The sequence below is a fragment of the Rhinoderma darwinii genome (assembly GCF_050947455.1).
Source record: "Rhinoderma darwinii isolate aRhiDar2 chromosome 2 unlocalized genomic scaffold, aRhiDar2.hap1 SUPER_2_unloc_2, whole genome shotgun sequence".
Classification (NCBI taxonomy): Eukaryota; Metazoa; Chordata; class Amphibia; order Anura; family Rhinodermatidae; genus Rhinoderma; species Rhinoderma darwinii.
Genome location: NW_027461685.1, coordinates 113,608 through 133,580, shown reverse-complemented (window position 1 = coordinate 133,580; position 19,973 = coordinate 113,608). Strand labels below are relative to the sequence as shown.

General features: G+C 48.0%; 1 protein-coding gene across 1 annotated transcript in view; it reads left to right on the top strand.

Annotated features, from left to right (window-relative positions):
- ARRB1 (arrestin beta 1) overlaps positions 1-19,973 on the top strand; it is a 186,022-nt gene that overhangs the window by 159,000 nt on the left and 7,049 nt on the right. Inside the window, exons 3-6 of the mRNA XM_075847222.1 lie at positions 6,632-6,692; positions 14,235-14,279; positions 16,159-16,355; positions 17,542-17,601. Of these exons, the coding sequence (XP_075703337.1) occupies positions 6,632-6,692; positions 14,235-14,279; positions 16,159-16,355; positions 17,542-17,601 (363 nt within the window). The remainder of the gene's footprint in view (positions 1-6,631; positions 6,693-14,234; positions 14,280-16,158; positions 16,356-17,541; positions 17,602-19,973) is intronic.

Genomic DNA, 19,973 nt, shown 5'->3' with positions numbered 1-19,973 from the left:
CAGGATGTTTAGTTCACAAAGGAGACTGGATACAATTGTAACCAACCCTCAGCTGTGGTAGGACTGTACGGTTTTCTTGTTTTAGCTTTTGTATATGAACAAGAATGTTCCCGTTCACTGACAACAAGCAGAGATATTGAAATGGTAAAGAATTGAAACCCAGTTTCAGAACTTTCCAATTTACGAACGTTTCACTACCGGGCTGATTTGTCTGGTTCCGTACAGTAGTCTCAATAAACATATCCCACAATGCAAGGCATCTGAGTGCAGAGCATTATGGGATCTCAGGCCAGCTATTAGCGGTGTATGAAGTTTTATAACATCATACAATTTAGTTATAGGCACTACATTCTGCTCCATCTGTAGCAAAAATCCAAATCAGATGTAAAGGCTCCACTTCAAACTCTGAATAAGGGTTAAAATTTCCCATATAATGCGGAGTACAATCTGGGAGCCAGTCATTTATTTATCTTGTATTGATCATCTCTTCTACTCTAGTCACATCCAGATCTGCAGTTAAAATGCTTCTGTTACAGCATGTTCTCTACTCCAATCACATCCAGAGCTGCATTCACAATTCTGCTCTTACATCATGTCTTATACTTCAGTCACATCCAGAGCTGCATTCACAATTCTGCTCTTACATCATGTCTTATACTTCAGTCACATCCAGAGCTGCATTCACAAGTCTGCTCTTACATCATGTCTTATACTTCAGTCACATCCAGAGCTGCATTCACAAGTCTGCTCTTACATCATGTCTTATACTTCAGTCTGCTTTCACTCCTCCATTATACTACTGAACGGAATCCGAGTAGCCAACAATGTGACCCTAAAATGTACAGTATTTGGGCTATCTTGCATTCTGGGAGATGTAGTGTTTCCTACAATGCCTGATGAATACACGACATATGTTAAGTACTAAAAATAAATCAACAGGGGGCAGCATGGAGATGTGTTCTATTGTTCAGCCTGAGAGCTAGCAGGAAAGAAGCAGAATACTATAAAGTCACGCCTAGTCGTCAGGTGCAGAGCTGTGACTGTGGTTCCCCCCTATATTCGGATTGTCTGCTCCATGGGGTTCTGTCAAATTTGTACTTTGTTCTTATTGTGTCTGTTTATTACTTTTTGTATTATTATATAACAGTGAATCCAAAAATAAAGTAACCCTCCCTGTGTCCCTCTCATCTCTCTCCTCCGAGAACGGATTTGTATTATACAGCGAGTGAAGTGAGAGCAAAACAAATGAATCTCATCCGCAATAACTCAGCAGGAGCGGAGATTCTGCCGCCGTGTCCTTTATTTATCTGTTTAATCCCACGGCTGGAAGGAGCGGAAATGTTCCAGAAGTTTGAACAGCGGCTTGTACAGAACACTCATTAACCATGTTACTTCACAGCGGCCTGTGCTCACAGGTGTAATGATGAGGGCCCAGCCTGTGCTCACAGGTGTAATGACGAGTGCCCAGCCTGTGCTCACAGGTGTAATGACGAGAGCCCAGCCTATGCTCACAAGTGTAATGATGAGGGCCCAGCCTGTGCTCACAAGTGTAATGATGAGGGCCCAGCTTGTGCTCACAGGTGTAATGGGCCCAGCCTGTGCTCACAGGTGTAATGACGAGGGCCCAGCCTGTGCTCACAGGTGTAATGACGAGAGCCCAGCCTATGCTCACAAGTGTAATGATGAGGGCCCAGCCTGTGCTCACAGGTGTAATGACGAGGGCCCAGCCTATGCTCACAAGTGTAATGATGAGGGCCCAGCTTGTGCTCACAGGTGTAATGGGCCCAGCCTGTGCTCATAGGTGTAATGACAGGGGCCCAGCCTGTGCTCAGAGGTCTAATGTTGGGCCCAGTCTGTGCTCACTGGTTTAATGATGGGGACCAGTCTGTTCTCACAGGTGTAATGGCAAGGGCCCAGCCTGTGTTCACAGGTGTAATGACGAGGGCCCAGCCTGTGCTCACAAGTCTAACAGGGGCCCAGCCTGTGCTCATAGGTGTAATGATGGGGGCCCAGCCTGAGCTCAGAGGACTAATGATGAGGGCCCAGCCTGTGCTCACAGATGTAATGATAGGGGCCTAGCCTATGCTCACAGGTGTAATGACTAAGGCCCAGCCTGTGCTAACAGGTGTAATGACGAAGGCCGAGCCTGTGCTCACAGGTGTAATGACGGGGCCCAGCCTGTGCTCACAGGTGTAATGACAGGACCCAGCCTGTGTTCACAGGTGTAATGAGGGGCCCAGCCTGTGCTCACAGGTTTAATGATGGGGCCCAGTCTGTGCTCACAGGTGTAATAACGAGGGCCCAGCCTGTGCTCACAAGTGTAATGACAGGGGCCCAGCCTGTGCTCACAGGTGTAATGATGGGGGCCCAGCCTGTGCTCAGAGGTTTAATGATGAGGGCCCAGCCTGTGCTAACAGGTGTAATGATAGGGGCCCAGCCTGTACTCACAGGTGTAATGACAAGGCCCAACCTGTGCTCACAGGTGTAATGATAAGGGCCCAGCCTATGCTCACAGGTGAAATGACAGGGGCCCTGCCTGTACTCACAGGTGTAATGTTGGGGGCCCAGCCTGTGCTCAGAGGTCTAATGATGAGGGCTCAGCCTGTGCTCCCAGGTGTAATGATGTAGGCCCAGCCTGTGCTCTCAGATGTAATGACAGGGGCCCAGCTTGTGCTCACAGGTATAATGACGAGGGCCAAGCCTGTGCTCACAGGTGTAATGACAGGGCCCAGCCTGTGCTCACAGGTGTAATGACAGGGCCCAGGCTGTATTCACAGGTGTAATGATGGGCCTAGTGTGTGCTCACGGGTTTAATGATGGGGGCCCAGCCTGTGCTCACAGGTGTAATGACAGGGGCCCAGCCTGTGCTCACAGGTGTAATGATGGGGGCCCAGCCTGAGCTCAGAGGACTATTGATGAGGGCCCAGCCTGTGCTCACAGATGTAATGATAGGGGCCTAGCCTGTGCTCACAGGTGTACTGACGAGGGCCCAGCCTGTGGTCACAGGTGTAATGACAGGGGCCCTGCCTGTGCTCACAGGTGTAATGACAGGGGCCCAGCCTGTGCTCACAAGTGTAATGACAGGGGCCCAGCTTGTGCTCACAGGTGTAATGATGGGGGCCCAGCCTGTGCTCACAAGTGTAATGACAGGGGCCCAGCCTGTGCTCACAGGTGTGATGATGGGGGCCCAGCCTGTGCTCACAGGTGTAATGACAGGGCCCAGCCTGTACTCACAGGTGTAATGACAGGGCCCAACCTGTGCTCACAGGTGTAATCACGAGGGACCAGCCTGTGCTCACACGTGTAATGACGAGGGCCCAGCCTGTGCTCACAGGTGTAATGAAAGGGCCCAGCCTGTGCTCACAGGTGTAATGACAGGGGCCCAGCCTGTAGTCACAGGTGTAATGACAGGGGCCCAGCCTGTGCTCACAGGTGTAATGATAGGGGCCCAGCCAGTGCTCACAGGTGTAATGACAGGGGCCCAGTCTGTGCTCACAGGTGTAATGACAGGGCCCAACCTGTGCTCACGGGTGTAATGACGGGCCCAGCCTGTGCTCACAGGTGTAATGACAGGGCCCAACCTGTGCTCACAGGTATAATGACGGGCCCAGCCTGTGCTCACAAGTGTAATGACAGGGGCCCATCCTGTGCTCAGAGGTTTAATGATGAGGGCCCAGCCTGTGCTCACAGGTGTAATCACGAGGGACCAGCCTGTGCTCACACGTGTAATGACAGGGGCCCAGCCTATGCTCACAGGTGTAATGACGAGGGCCCAGCCTGTGCTCACAGGAGTAATGACAGGGGCCCAGCCTGTGCTCACAGGTGTAATGAGGAGGGCCAGCCTGTGGTCACAGGTGTAATGACAGGGGCCCAGCATGTGCTCACAGGTGTAATGACAGGGGCCCAGCCTGTGCTCACAGGTGTAATGACAGGGGCCCAGCCTGTGCTCACATGTGTAATGATAGGGGCTCAGCCAGTGCTCACAGGTGTAATGACAGGGGCCCAGTCTGTGCTCACAGGTGTAATGACAGGGCCCAACCTGTGCTCACAGGTGTAATGACGGGCCCAGCCTGTGCTCACAGGTGAAATGACAGGGGCCCAGCCTGTGCTCACAAGTGTAATGACAGGGGCCCAGCCTGTGCTCACAGGTGTAATGATAAGGGCCCAGCCTATGCTCACAAGTGTAATGACAGGGGCCCAGCCTGTGCTCACAGGTGTAATGATGGGGGCCCAGCCTGTGCTCAGAGGTTTAATGACAGGGTCCCAGCCTGTGCTCACAGGTGTAATGACAGGGGCCCAGCCTGTGCTCACAGGTGTAATGACAGGGTCCCAGCCTGTGCTCACAGGTGTAATGACAGGGGCCCTGTCTGTGCTCACAGGTGTAATGACAGGGGCCCTGTCTGTGCTCACAGGTGTAATGACAGGGGCCCTGTCTGTGCTCACAGGTGTAATGACAGGGGCCCTGTCTGTGCTCACAGGTGTAATGACAGGGGCCCTGTCTGTGCTCACAGGTGTAATGACAGGGGCCCAGCCTGTGCTCACAGGTGTAATGACGGGCCCAGCCTGTTCTCACAGATTTAATGACGGGGCCCAGTCTGTGCTCACAGGTGTAATGACAGGGGCCCAGTCTGTGCTCACAGGCATAATAAATTGTGACCCGGCCTGCGCTCACATGTGTATTTACTGGTTATGTATCCCAGTCCCTGGTGTCCAGTGGTTAAGTGTCCCAGTCCATGGTGTCCAGTGGTTAAGTGTCCCAGTCCCTGGTGTTTAGTAGTTTAGTGGCCCTGTTCCTTGTTACCATTGGTTTGGTGCCAGTGTATCTGGTGTCCAGCTGTTTAGTATTTCAGTCCCAGGTGTCCAAATGTTTATTGGCCCTTAGTTACTTGCTGGGTTGCTCTCACACTGAGGTATTCCATTCTCTACGCCGATCAAATGATGTTTTCGATTCTTGCACTAATCTCTTATTATAGCCATTCCGTTTCCTCAAAAGGAGCTTTTACTGACATTGAGATTGGGTCTTTCTGATAACAGTTTCTTCAGAGACATCTCCGCTGACCAACATAGCATTAAAACAGGAGCAAAAGTGGCATATCGTAGAGTCCACTCAGTAGTGTCAGTCATTGTGGTGGGTCTACAAATGTGAAAGACACAGCAGTTACAAGACATTCAACCAGAAAAATACCCCTGTAATAGTGACAGCCATAGTGCCCCTGTAATAGTACCAAAAATAGTGCCCCTGTAATAGTGCCAGCAATAGTGCCCCTGTAATAGTTCTAGCCATAGTGCCACTGCAATAGTGCCAGCCATAGTGCCTATGTAATAGTGCCAGCCATAGTGCCCCTATAATAAAGCCAGCTACACAGCCCTTATATTGCAGCACATTTCTACATCACTTCCAGGAATATGATAAAGGGGTTATCCGGGGACCAAAAATTTAAAAAATTGCTTTGCATTCATATTTTTTGTAAAAAAAAAAGGCCACCTACTAATGTACTTTAGTTAAAAATTCTGTACTAAGTGGCGCAGTTCAAACCCGGTGAATTGTTCCTGGAAGTCCTGGAGCTTTCCTAATATTGATGACGCGCCGACACGGCCCCACGTGACTGAGGGCGTGCTTCCTGTGCTGCTCGTGTCGGCGTGTTATCAATGGCATGACTGCTGTCACATTGTCTATTGCTGGAGTCCCCGAGTAGAACATCAGCTAGCGCTTTGCTCGGGACTCCAGCGCTGCTCCCGACATTTGGTCAGTGACTTCAGGGGTTTCCTATAACTGGAGTCCCCGAGCAGAGAATCAGCTGATGCCTGGGGACTCCCGTACTGCTGCCGACGACAATGCCAATATATGGACAGTGACAGTGCGTTGGCAGCAATGCTGGAATCCCCAGGCAAAGCATCATCCTACAGATCAGTGGGGGATAGCTCAATTCTATAGAACAGCGGGGGTCCCTTCATGCTATAGATTAGTGGGGGATCACTTCGTGCTATAGATCAGTGGGGGATCACTTCATGCTATAGATCAGTGGGGGATCACTTCATGCTATAGATCAGTGGGGGATCCTTTCATGCTATAGATCAGCGGGGGATCACTTCATGCTATAGTTCAGTGGGGGGGGGGGGTCACTTCATGCTATGGATTAGTGGGCATCACTTCATGCTATAGATCAGTGGGGGGGGGGTCACTTCATGCTATGGATTAGTGGGCATCACTTCATGCTATAGATCAGTGGGGGATCACTTCATCCTATAGATCAGTGGGGGATCCTTTCATGCTATAGATCAGGGGGGGATCACTTCATGCTATAGATCAGTGGGGGGGGGGTCACTTCATGCTATGGATTAGTGGGGGATCACTGCATGCTATAGATCAGTGGGGGATCGCTTCATGCTATAGATTAGTGGGGGATCGCTTCATGCTATAGATCAGTGGGGGATCACTTCATGCTATAGATCAGTGGGGGATCGCTTCATGCTATAGATTAGTGGTGGATTCTTTCATGGGGGTCCCTTCTTGTAGACCTCCATCAATATAAACTCCAGACCACATAGGTGCCATAATGAAAGTATAACATCACAATAACACCTCCTGTCATTCACAATCTCTGACATTTTGTTTTTTCTCTGCGTACAGCTCACCGTGTATCTGGGCAAGAGGGACTTTGTCGATCACATAGATGTGGTGGACCCTGTCGGTGAGTGAAAGAAACTGGAATATATTATTATTATTATTATTTTTATCATCAATACTCTCAATATTAACATTAATACATTCTTAATATATCTTTATAGGGACCAGCGCTCTCAGATACACAGCTCCAAATGCTCTGCAAAGACATAGTTACATGATCAAATTCTATCTACCTGCAGCCACCACTGGGGGGAGCACTCTGTATACTGCGTTCTTATTGAGTTCAGTGTATAGACAGTATACAGTAAACTCCCTCTAGTGGTAAATGCAGAATTGTATTATATTTCATGTCTATGGGTGGAATTTGCAGCTCTGTATAAGAAAAACTGAGCTCCGACCCCTATAAAGACATATTGATGATGAAAGGTGGAGATTCTCTTTAATCTCTACAGACCATAGAACATTACAAAGGCTGACACCTCTTTTCTGTAGAGAACTAAAGGGGAACTCAAACTTTATATACACTACCGTTCAAAAGTTGAGGGTCACTTAGAAATTTCCTTATTTTTGCAAGAAAAGCCCAGTTTTTTCCAATGAAGATAACATTATATTAATCAGAAATCCACTCTGTACATTGTTAATGTGATAAATGACTATTCTAGCTGCAAACGTCTGGTTTTTAATGCAATATCTACATAGGTGTATAGAGGCCCATTTCCAGCAACCATCACTCCAGTGTTCTAATGGTACATTGTGTTTGCTAACTGTGTTAGAAGGCTAATGGATGATTAGAAAACACTTGAAAACCCTTGTGCAATTATGTTAGCACCGCTGTAAACAGTAATGCTGTTTAGAGGAGCTATAAAACTGACCTTCCTTTGAGCTAGTTGAGAATCTGGAGCATTACATTTGTGGGTTCGATTAAACTCTCAAAATGGCTAGAAAAAGAGAGCTTTCATGTGAAACTCGACAGTCTATTCTTGTTCTTAGAAATGAAGGCTATTCCATGCGAGAAATTGCCAAGAAACGGAAGATTTCCTACAACGGTGTGTACTACTCCCTTCAGAGGACAGCACAAACAGGCTCTAACCAGAGTAGAAAGAGAAGTGGGAGGCCCCGCTGCACAACTGAGCAACAAGACAAGTACATTAGAGTCTCTAGTTTGAGAAATAGACACCTCACAGGTCCTCAACTGGCAGCTTCATTAAATAGTACCCGCAAAACGCCAGTGTCAACGTCTACAGGGAAGAGGCGACTCCGGGATGCTGGCCTTCAGGGCAGAGTGGCAAAGAAAAAGCCATATCTGAGACTGGCTAATAAAAGGAAAAGATTAATATGGGCAAAAGCTCAGACATTGGACAGAGGAAGATTGGAAAGAAGTGTTATGGACAGACGAATCGAAGTTTGAGGTGTTTGGATCACACAGAAGAACATTTGTGAGACGCAGAACAACTGAAAAGATGCTGGAAGAGTGCCTGACGCCATCTGTCAAGCATGGTGGAGGTCATGTGATGGTCTGGGGTAAAGTGGGAGATTTGTACAAGGTAAAAGGGATTGTGAATAAGGAAGGCGATCACTCCGCAACGCCATGCCATACCCTGTGGACAGCGCTTGATTGGAGCCAATTTCATCCTACAACAGGACAATGACCCAAAGCACCTCCAAATGATGCAAGAACTATTTAGGGAAGAAGCAGGCAGCTGGTATTCTATCTGTAATGGAGTGGTCAGCGCAGTCACCAGATCTCAACCCCATAGAGCTGTTGTGGGAGGAGCTTGACCGTATGGTACGCAAGAAGTGCCCATCAAGCCAATCCAACTTGTGGGAGGGGCTTCTGGAAGCATGGGGTGACATTTCTCCCGATTACCTGAGCAAATTAACAGCTAGAATGCCAAAGGTCTGCAATGCTGGAATTGCTGCAAATGGAGCATTCCAAGACCAAAGCAAAGTCTGAAGGAGAAAATTATTATTTCAAATAAAAATCATTATTTCTAACCTTGTCAATGTCTTGACTATATTTTCTAGTCATTTTGCAACTCATTTGATAAATATAAGTGTGAGATTTCATGGAAAACACAAAATGGTCTGGGTGACCCCAAACTTTTGAACGGTAGTGTATCTAAGTAATCGTGACTCCTCCTCAGTAATGTCTCCAAGAATGGGGGGGGGGGGCTTAATTCATGGTCCCCGCCTTTCTCTATGACACTTCAATGACATTCAGAAGGCCACTAAAGGTGGGATTCCCCTTTAATTTCTTCTCTATTTGCTGTCTCCTTTAAGAAACCAGGATCCCCAGACCATAAGTCCTTACAGGAATGATGTTTATGTAGAGATCTGAGGAGAAGTAAATTGTGTTGGACTGTAAAGGTCACTGCTTGTTGCCGCTTGTTCCGCTATCATTTTCTAATTACTCCCGTTGTAAACCTCGTTCTTCGTCCTCGATGATTCATTCGCTCTCAGCGTGGAGGAATTTAATATTCAACCTGTGAAACTTTCCTCGTCGGCGGCCTCTGTCTTCTTTCTTGCTCTTTAAAAGAAATCAATTATTGAATGCAAATAAGGCTGCAAGACCGTGTTTAGTAGGATAAAAAGAGACCAGTAAAGACAAGGCTTATGCAACAGGGTCAAAAGTATAGTAGAATGAATCAGCCTGGAAAAACGTCCACCTCTTCTATCAGTCATTCCACCGCCTACCTGTCCGCACCGTTATAAGAGCTGTAATTGGTGGTCACAATCAAGTTCTATGCTGGCACTCTGTGGAGTATTATCACCATACAGTGCCCATAAAGTGGTCACGTACCAGTTCTACACTGGCACTCTGCATGGTATAAACAAGCTGTAGCTTGTAAATTCAACACTGCTACATTTAGTGACTCACAGGTGACATATTCTCAGATTGGAATTATTCACTTTCCTTTTATCTTCTCCATCCGACCCAAACCGCCATGACAACTTCTCTCGGACACCACGTGTTTCTACAGTTTGCTGCCCCCTTAGTGCCCCACACAAAAGTAGTGGCTCCTTGATGCCCCCCATAGTATCAGTGTTCCATTGTGTGCCCTCCCCTCTGTAATGGTGCCCTCCTCAGTGATTCCCACACAGGAATAGCCATTAAAACAAATGGCAAACAGAGCTGTTCAGTCTCTTTAGGTTAGCAGCCTATGAGACGCTGGGATGGGATCTGTGTTCAGTCCGACACAGGATCTCCTCTGTTGTCAGGTTGGGGTGAGGATGACTGTAGGACAGGTGAATACAATCTATTGTTCTCTGTTATCAGACATGTCAGGCTGGGGGAGGATAACTGTAGGACAGGTGAATACAATCTATTGTTCTCTGTTATCAGACATGTCAGGCTGGGGGAGAGGATGACTGTAGGACAGGTGAATACAATCTATTGTTCTCTGCTATCAGACATGTCAGGCTGGGGGAGGATGACTGTAGGACAGGTGAATACAATCTATTGTTCTCTGTTATCAGACATGTCAGGCTGGAGGAGGATGACTGTAGGACAGGTGAATACAATCTATTGTTCTCTGTTATCAGACATGTCAGGCTGGGAGAGGATGACTAGGACATGTGAATACAATCTATTGTTCTCTGCTATCAGACATGTCAGGCTGGGGGGAGGATGACTGTAGGACAGGGGAATACACTTTATTGTTCTCTGTTATCAGACATGTCAGGCTGGGGGAGGATGACTGTAGGACAGGTGAATACAATCTATTGTTCTCTGTTATCAGACATGTCAGGCTGGGAGAGGATGACTGCAGGACAGGTGAATACAATCTATTGTTCTCTGTTATCAGACATGTCAGGCTGGGAGAGGATGACTGTAGGACAGGTGAATATAATCTATTGTTCTCTGCTATCAGACATGTCAGGCTGGGGGAGGATGACTGTAGGACAGGTGAATACAATCTATTGTTCTCTGTTATCAGGCATGTCAGGCTGGGGGAGGATGACTGTAGGACTGGTGAATACAATCTATTGTTCTCTGTTATCAGACATGTCAGGCTGGAGGAGGATGACTGTAGGACAGGTGAATACAATCTATTGTTCTCTGTTATCAGGCATGTCAGGCTGGGGGAGGATGACTGTAGGACAGGTGAATACAATCTATTGTTCTCTGCTATCAGACATGTCAGGCTGGGGGGAGGATGACTGTAGGACAGGTGAGTACAATCTATTGTTCTCTGTTATCAGATATGTCAGACTGGAGGAGGATGACTGTAGGACAGGTGAATACAATCTATTGTTCTCTGTTATCAGGCATGTCAGGCTGGGGGAGGATGACTGTAGGACAGGTGAATACAATCTATTGTTCTCTGTTATCAGACATGTCAGGCTGGGGGAGAGGATGAATGTAGGACAGGTGAATACAATCTATTGTTCTCTGTTAACAGACATGTCAGGCTGGGGGAGGATGACTGTAGAACAGGTGAATACAATCTATTGTTCTCTGTTATTAGACATGGCAGGCTGGGGGGGGGGTGACTGTAGGACAGGTGAATACAATCTATTGTTCTCTGGTATCAGACATATCAGGCAGGGCGGAGGATGACTGTAGGACAGGTAAATACAATCTATTGTTCTCTGTTATCAGACATATCGGGCTGGGCGGAGGATGACTGTAGGACAGGTGAATACAATCTATTGTTCTCTGTTATCAGACATGTCAGGCTGGAGGAGGATGACTGTAGGACAGGTAAATACAATCTATTGTTCTCTGTTATCAGACATATCAGGCTGGACAGAGGATGACTAGGACAGGTGAATATAATCTATTGTTCTCTGTTATCAGACATATCAGGCTGGGGGGAGGATGACTGTAGGACAGGTGAATACAATCTATTTGTAATAACAGGGATAGGGAAACAGACAAGTGAGCCCTAATCTACTCGCCACTCAGTCCCTGCCTACTTGCAACGACCCGCCCTAGGCGACGGGGTACAACTGGGCGACGGTCCCTACGCTCAGTAAGTGCACGACAGACAACAGACAAGGAAACACAGAACAAAGGGAAACGGGGCAGTTGCCCACGGCAACACCGTGAGCAACAAGAGTAGTAAACGCGCCGAGTCAAACCAGGAGTGTACGAGGTGCCAAACGTAGAGCAGGAGAGTAGTGAACAAGCCGAGTCAAACCAGGAGTGTACGAGGTACCAAACGCAGAGCAGAAGAGTAGTCAGTAAGCCAGGGTCAATACGAAGCAGGGACAAGTAGTTCAAGAAGCTGCAGCAGAGCCAGGAAGCCAACAGAGAAGAATCACAAGCAAGGAGGAACAGGAAAGGCAGGTATAAATAGACAAAGGGCGGGAGCTAGCTCCGTCTGGCCAGGCTGTGATAGGCTCTCCCACTCCTAAGCCTGCCATCCTGAGTGGTGGAAGAAGGAGTCAGTCTCACAGACATAGAAGCAGGTGCAGACTGATTACCTATGGGCGTTGATAAAGAAGCTGTGCCTGGCAGATCCTTAACAGTATTGTTCTCTGTTATCAGACATGTCAGGCTGGGGGAGGATGACTGTAGGACAGGTGAATACAATCTATTGTTCTCTGTTATCAGACATGTCAGGCTGGGGAGAGGATGACTGTAGGACAGGTGAATACAATCTATTGTTCTCTGTTATCAGACATATCGGGCTGGGCGGAGGATAATTGTAGGACAGGTAAATACAATCTATTGTTCTCTGTTATCAGACATGTCAGGCTGGGGGAGGATGAGTGTAGGACAGGTGAATACAATCTATTGTTCTTTGTTATCAGACATGTCAGGCTGGTGGGAGGATGACTGTAGGACAGGTGAATACAATCTATTGTTCTCTGTTATCAGACATGTCAGGCTGGGGAGGATGACTGTAGGACAGGTGAATACAATCTATCGTTCTCTGTTATCAGACATGTCAGGGTGGGAGAGGATGACTGTAGGACAGGTGAATACAATCTATTGTTATCTTTTATCAGACATGTCAGGGTGGGAAAGGATGACTGGAGGACAGGTGAATACAATCTATTGTTCTCTGTTATCAGACATGTCAGGCTGTGGGAGAGGATGACTGTAGGACAGGTGAATACAATCTATTGTTCTCTGTTATCAGACATGTCAGGCTGGGGGAGAGGATGACTGTAGGACAGGTGAATACAATCTATTGTTCTCTTCTATCAGACATGTCAGGCTGGGGAGAGGATGACTGTAGGACAGGTGAATACAATCTATTGTTCTCTGGTATCAGACATATCAGGCAGTGCGGAGGATGACTGTAGGATAGGTGAATACAATCTATTGTTCTCTGTTATCAGACATATCGGGCTGGGCGGAGGATGATTGTAGGATAGGTAAATACAATCTATTGTTCTCTGTTATCAGACATGTCAGGCTGGGGGAGGATGACTGGAGGACAGGTGAATACAATCTATTGTTATCTTTTGTCAGACATGTCAGGGTGGGAGAGGATGACTGGAGGACAGGTGAATACAATCTATTGTTTTCTGTTATCAGACATGTCAGGCCGGAAAAAGGATGACTGTAGGACAGGTGAATACAATCTATTGTTCTATGTTATCAGACATGTCAGGCTTCGAGAGAGGATGACTGTAGGACAGGTGAATACAATCTATTGTTCTCTGTTATCATACATGTCAGGCTGGGGAGAGGATGACTGTAGGACAGGTGAATACAATCTATTGTTCTCTGTTATCAGACATGTCAGGGTGGGAGAGGATGACTGGAGGACAGGTGAATACAATCTATTGTTATCTTTTATCAGACATGTCAGGGTGGGAGAGGATGACTGGAGGACAGGTGAATACAATCTATTGTTCTCTGTTATCAGACATGTCAGGCTGGGGGAGGATGACTGTAGGACAGGTGAATACAATCTATTGTTCTCTGTTATCAGACATGTCAGGCTGAGGGAGAGGATGAGTGTAGGACAGGTGAATACAATCTATTGTTCTCTGTTATCAGACATGTCAGGCTGGGGGAGGATGACTGTAGGACAGGTGAATACAATCTATTGTTCTCTGTTATCATACATGTCAGGCTGGGGAGAGGATGACTGTAGGACAGGTGAATACAATCTATTGTTCTCTGTTATCAGACATGTCAGGGTGGGAGAGGATGACTGGAGGACAGGTTAATATAATCTATTGTTATCTTTTATCAGACATGTCAGGGTGGGAGAGGATGACTGGAGGACAGGTGAATACAATCTATTGTTCTCTGCTATCAGACATGTCAGGCTGGGGGGAGGATGACTGTAGGACAGGTGAATACAATCTATTGTTCTCTGTTATCAGACATGTCAGGCTGGGGGAGGATGACTGTAGGACAGGTGAATACAATCTATTGTTCTCTGTTATCAGACATGTCAGGCTGGGGGAGGATGACTGTAGGACAGGTAAAATAAAGATCCGTCTAACATTCGATCCACATTTATAATGCCACAAGGGCCATTGATTCATCCTGCGACAAAAAAGCCCCCCCCTTTTAAAATAGATACGTACGAACCTGGGAACGTCTGCGTCCATTCTGATGGCGAGCGGCTGAGGGGGTTTATACAGATCAGCGGCTCCATCTGCCTGTTCACAGATCTTTGTATGTTTCTTCCAGATGGTGTCGTTTTGGTGGATCCAGAATATTTGAAGGAACGGAAAGGTAACGTGTACGATGTCATCTGCGTGGTCTCCGCTACGGATACATTGTAAACAGTAAAAATCACAAGATGAAGAGGGAAAAGATGGGGCGTCCAGTGCCCGGGGTAGAGTCTATTTTTTAAGTACGACTTAGGGGGCACAAACTTTTCTGCTCCGAGGGCCACATTGTCTGATTATACCAGTCCCGAGGACCATAATAAAAAGGGGTGTCCCCATATGAGGCATTTATCACATGCCACAGTATATTCCATAAATATCTGATAGGTGGGGGTTTCACTTCTAGGGGTCTCCTGCACCCCAGAGAAACTGCCTGACCGCCTTGTGGATATGCCAGAAATGTCTCATTAGGGAATACCACTTTATACGAACAATCTGGATTACTCCAATAAACTGCTTAAGAAATAACTTGTACAGCCCCCCACAACAGTGCCTGCCACATATACCCATGTATTAGTGTCAGACACACAGTACCCCCATATCAGTGGCAGCCACACAGTACCCACATATCAGTGCCAGCCACACAGTACCCCATATCAGTGCCAGCCACACAGTACCCCTATATTAGTGTCAGACACACAGTACCCCCATATCAGTGTCAGCCACACAGTACCCACATATCAGTGCCAGCCACACAGTACCCCATATCAGTGCCAGCCACACAGTACCCTCTATTAGTGTCAGCCATGCAGTACCCCCTATATTAGTGTCAGCCACACAGTACCCCCATAACAGTGCCAGCCACACAGTACCCTATATTAGTGTCAGCCACACAGTACCCCATATCAGTGCCAGCCACACAGTACCCTCTATTAGTGTCAGCCATGCAGTACCCCCTATATTAGTGTCAGCCACACAGTACCCCCATAACAGTGCCAGCCACACAGTACCCTATATTAGTGTCAGCCACACAGTACCCCATATCAGTGCCAGCCACACAGTACCCTATATTAGTGTCAGCCACACAGTACCCCTATATTAGTTTCAGCCACACAGTACCCCTATATTAGTGTCAGGTACACAGTATCCCCATAACAGTGCCAGCCACACAGTACCCCTATATTAGTGTCAGCCACACAGTACCCCATATTAGTGCCAGCCACACAGTACCCTATATTAGTGTCAGCCACACAGTACCCCTATATTAGTGTCAGCCACACAGTACCCCTATATTAGTGTCAGGTACACAGTATCCCCATAACAGTGCCAGCCACACAGTACCCCTATATTAGTGTCAGCCACACAGTACCCCATATTAGTGTCAGCCACACAGTACCCTATATTAGTGTCAGCCACACAGTACCCCTATATTAGTGTCAGCCACACAGTACCCCCATAACAGTGCCAGCCACACAGTACTCCTATATTAGTGTCAGGCACAGGGTAACCCTATATTAGTGTCAGGGACACAGTACACAATTATGAAAACTGTCTCTCTAGTCCCTAGTCAAGTTTCAAGGCTCTTTAATGAGCATTGACTTACAGGGTAGCAACCTGTAGAGGACACCAGAGAGACGGTTTTCTTCCTTCTGGAAAAGAGCTAATTTGCATATTTTTCCCAGATTGCATTGCCTGTAAAACTCCTTATACCGGCCGGATCTCCACAAGTAGAACCAGTACCTTCCTAGAATATTCTTGGAATAAAAATCTGTCCTTTCTTCAGTAGTTACATTTTGTTACATTTTTAATCTGCCAGAAATGAATCTCCAATTGATGACATGAGCAGTAATTACAGTGTCCGGTTTCAGTCACCTCAACGTTGCGAGCGCCATTATCGCCGTGTCTCTCAAAAATGAGAGGGTGATGCGGATAACGAAGCCGTCACGTGGTCGGCACCGTCACCCTTCTTAATTACAGCCAGGCCTTGTCTCTCATTCCTCCAGTGTTTGTCACATTAACTTGTGCTTTTCGTTACGGACGGGAAGACCTCGATGTTCTCGGTTTGACATTTCGAAAGGATCTTTTTGTTGCCAACATTCAAGCTTTCCCACCCGTCCCAGAAGAGAAAAAGCCTCTGACGCGACTGCAGGAACGCTTGATTAAGAAGTTGGGGGAGCACGCCTATCCATTCACCTTTGAGGTAAGAGGCCCTTATCCTTCAAAAATTTGGGTAAAAATAAAAATTGTAAAAATATTCCTGCTAATTGATTTACACATAAGATACAACCAATCGTTGCCATCACTCATCATTTTTAGGGTATGTTCACATGCTCTGTTTTCAGGCATGTTTAGGGGCATAGACCCCCCCAAAATATGGCTAGAAAATGGTAGCTGAATGCCTACAAACATCTGCCCACTGAATTAAAAAAACGGCGCGTAAAAAAATGCCCCATAAAGAGAAGTAGCCGCTCACTTCATGAGCTGTTTTTCATTTTGTCAATAGAAATGTTTTCCGCTTCAAAAATGGCTGAAAATCAGAGGCTGTTTTCTCTAAAAATAGCGCCGTCATTTTCATCCGTTTTTGACTCCGCGTGTGAACATACTCTTAATCCCTTTTGCTTGTGGCCTATAATCTACTTACATCTAGAGCTGTTTCCACAATTTTCTGGTTTCTACTTTAACCCTGACTTTACAACTACCGGCATCTCCTGCTGGTTCAGTGTCTGCATAGATGGATTCTTTACATTTAACACTATATGTAGTGAAAACTAAATCTACCAGAATCCATTGCACTGGGATCTACATATTCCGTCTGGAAATTTGAGGCAGATTTTGATTTGCCTGCACACTATTTGCCGCGTTTTTTTGCCCGTGGCCATTGAGCGCCACGGGCAGAAACGCTGCGAAAAACGCTTTCTCACTCTCCCATTGAGGTCAATGGGAGGTCAGAGACGTAAACGCCCGAAGATAGGGCATGTCACTTCTTTTTCCCATGAGATGCTTTTTCCGCTCGCGGGAAAAAAAACGCCTCCGCCTCCCATTAAAATCAATAGGAGTCGTTTTCGGCCGCTTTTTGGGACGTTTTCTGACGCGATTTCTGCATAAAAAAACTCTGTTTGAACTCCCCCTTATATGTCCCTCACAATGGTGGCTCAAAGTACAACTCCTACAAAAACTAAGCCTCACCTACCCTGCTGACCCAGACTCAACGTCAAAGGGTAAAAAAAAAATCCAAAAAATGTTTTTGTAAAAGTGACTCATCTGCCACCAATTCCGAGATCATCCCACGTCTGGACCGTCCGGTGGAAACGTTGATGCATTTGTAGGATGAACTTTAATAACCAGAAAACCTGCAGGTCAAATAATGAACTTTTTTTGTTTTCCAGATCCCACCAAATCTCCCCTGTTCTGTCACTCTTCAGCCCGGCCCCGAAGACACAGGGAAGGTTTGTGGCCACAGCCGGGGGTGGGGGTGGGGGGGGGGGTGTTAGAAATCACTGTCCCGCTCATTTTTACATTAGGTTTATATAATTTTTAATCTTCTAATTTCGTGATTTCTGAGTGTAATTCTGATAGATGGTGGAGGTTGTAGTGCTGGAGATGCTGGTGAGAGTGGTACTGCTGGTATTGGTGGTTCAGGTGATCAGGGAGGTAGTGGAAGTAATTGAAGTGGCGGAGGTCGGTTTTATGCTTGACATAGTGTTAGTAAATTTGCAGTAGAAATAGTGAAGGAGGTGGTAGAGGAAGTGGTAATGAGCGCAGTGGGAAAGATAGCGGTGGTACAGTGGTGCCAGAGGTGGTGGGGAAGGTGGTGGTGGTACAGTGGTTCCAGAGATGGTGGGGAAGGTGGTGGTGGTGGTGGTACAGTGGTGCCAGAGATGGTGGGGAAGGTGGTGGTGCTGGAGGTGGTGGGGAAGGTGGTGGTGGTGGTACAGTGGTGCCAGAGATGGTGGGGAAGGTAGCGGTGGTACAGTGGTGTTGGAGGTGGTGGGGAAGGAATGGTGGTACAGTTGTGCTGAAGGTTGTGGGGAAGGTAATAGTGGTAAAGTGGTGCTGGAGATGATGGGGAAGGTGGTGGTACAGTGGTGCTGGAGGTTGTGGGGAAGGAAGTTTTGGTACAGTGGTGCCGGAGATGGTCCGGAAGGTTGTGGTGGTACAGTGGTGCTGGATGGGGTGTGAAAGTTAGCGGTGGTGCTGGAGATGGTGGGGAGGTAGTGGTGGTACAGTGGTGCTGGAGATGGTGGGGAGGTAGTGATGGTACAGTGGTGCTGGAGATGGTGGGGAGGTAGTGGTGGTACAGTGGTGCTGGAGATAGTGGGGAGGTAGTGGTGGTACAGTGGTGCTGGAGATGGTGGGGAGGTAGTGGTGGTACAGTGGCACTGGAGATGCTGGGGAAGGTGGTGGTGGTACAGTGGTGCTGGAGATGGTGGGGAGGTAGTGGTGGTACAGTGGTGCTGGAGATAGTGGGGAGGTAGTGGTGGTACAGTGGTGCTGGAGATGGTGGGGAGGTAGTGGTGGTACAGTGGCACTGGAGATGCTGGGGAAGGTGGTGGTGGTACAGTGGCACTGGAGATGCTGGGGAAGGTAGTCGTGGTACAGTGGTGCTGGAGGTGGTGGAGAAGATAGTGGTGGTACAGTGGCATTGTATGTGGTGGGGAAGGTAATAGTGGTACAGTGGTGCCAGAGGTGGTGGGGAAGGTGGTGGTGGTACAGTGGTTCCAGAGATGGTGGGGAAGGTGTTGGGGGTGGTACAGTGGTGCCAGAGATGGTGGGGAAGGTGGTGGTGCTGGAGGTGGCGGGGAAGGTGGTGGTGGTGGTGGTACAGTGGTGCCAGAGATGGTGGGGAAGGTGGTGGTACAGTGGTGCCAGAGGTGGTGGGGAAGGTAGCGGTGGTACAGTGGTGTTGGAGGTGGTGGGGAAGGAATGGTGGTACAGTTGTGCTGAAGGTTGTGGGGAAGGTAATAGTGGTAAAGTGGTGCTGGAGATGATGGGGAAGGTGGTGGTACAGTGGTGCTGGAGGTTGTGGGGAAGGAAGTTTTGGTACAGTGGTGCCGGAGATGGTACGGAAGGTGGTGGTGGTACAGTGGTGCTGGATGTGGTGTGAAAGTTAGCGGTGGTGCTGGAGATGGTGGGGAGGTAGTGGTGGTACAGTGGTGCTGGAGATGGTGGGGAGGTAGTGATGGTACAGTGGTGCTGGAGATGGTGGGGAGGTAGTGGTGGTACAGTGGTGCTGGAGATGGTGGGGAGGTAGTGGTGGTACAGTGGTGCTGGAGATAGTAGGGAGGTAGTGGTGGTACAGTGGTGCTGGAGATGGTGGGGAGGTAGTGGTGGTACAGTGGCACTGGAGATGCTGGGGAAGGTGGTGGTGGTACAGTGGCACTGGAGATGCTGGGGAAGGTAGTCGTGGTACAGTGGTGCTGGAGGTGGTGGAGAAGATAGTGGTGGTACAGTGGCATTGTATGTGGTGGGGAAGGTAATAGTGGTAAAGTGGTGCCGGAGATGCTGGGGAAGATAGTGGTGGTACAGTGGTGCTGGATGTGGTGTGAAAGTTAGCGGTGGTACAGTGGTGCTGGAGATAGTGGGGAGATAGTGGTGGTACAGTGGTGCTGGATGTGGTGGGAAAGTTAGAGGGGGTACAGTGGTGCTGGAGATGGTGGGGAGATAGTGGTGGTACAGTGGTGCCGGAGATGCTGGGGAAGGTAGTGGTGGTACAATGGTGCTGGAGGTGGTGGGGAAGGTAGAGGTGGTGGTACAGTGGTGCTCAAGGTGGTGGGGAAGGTAGAATAGCAGTACAGTGGCGTTGGATGTGGTGGGGAAG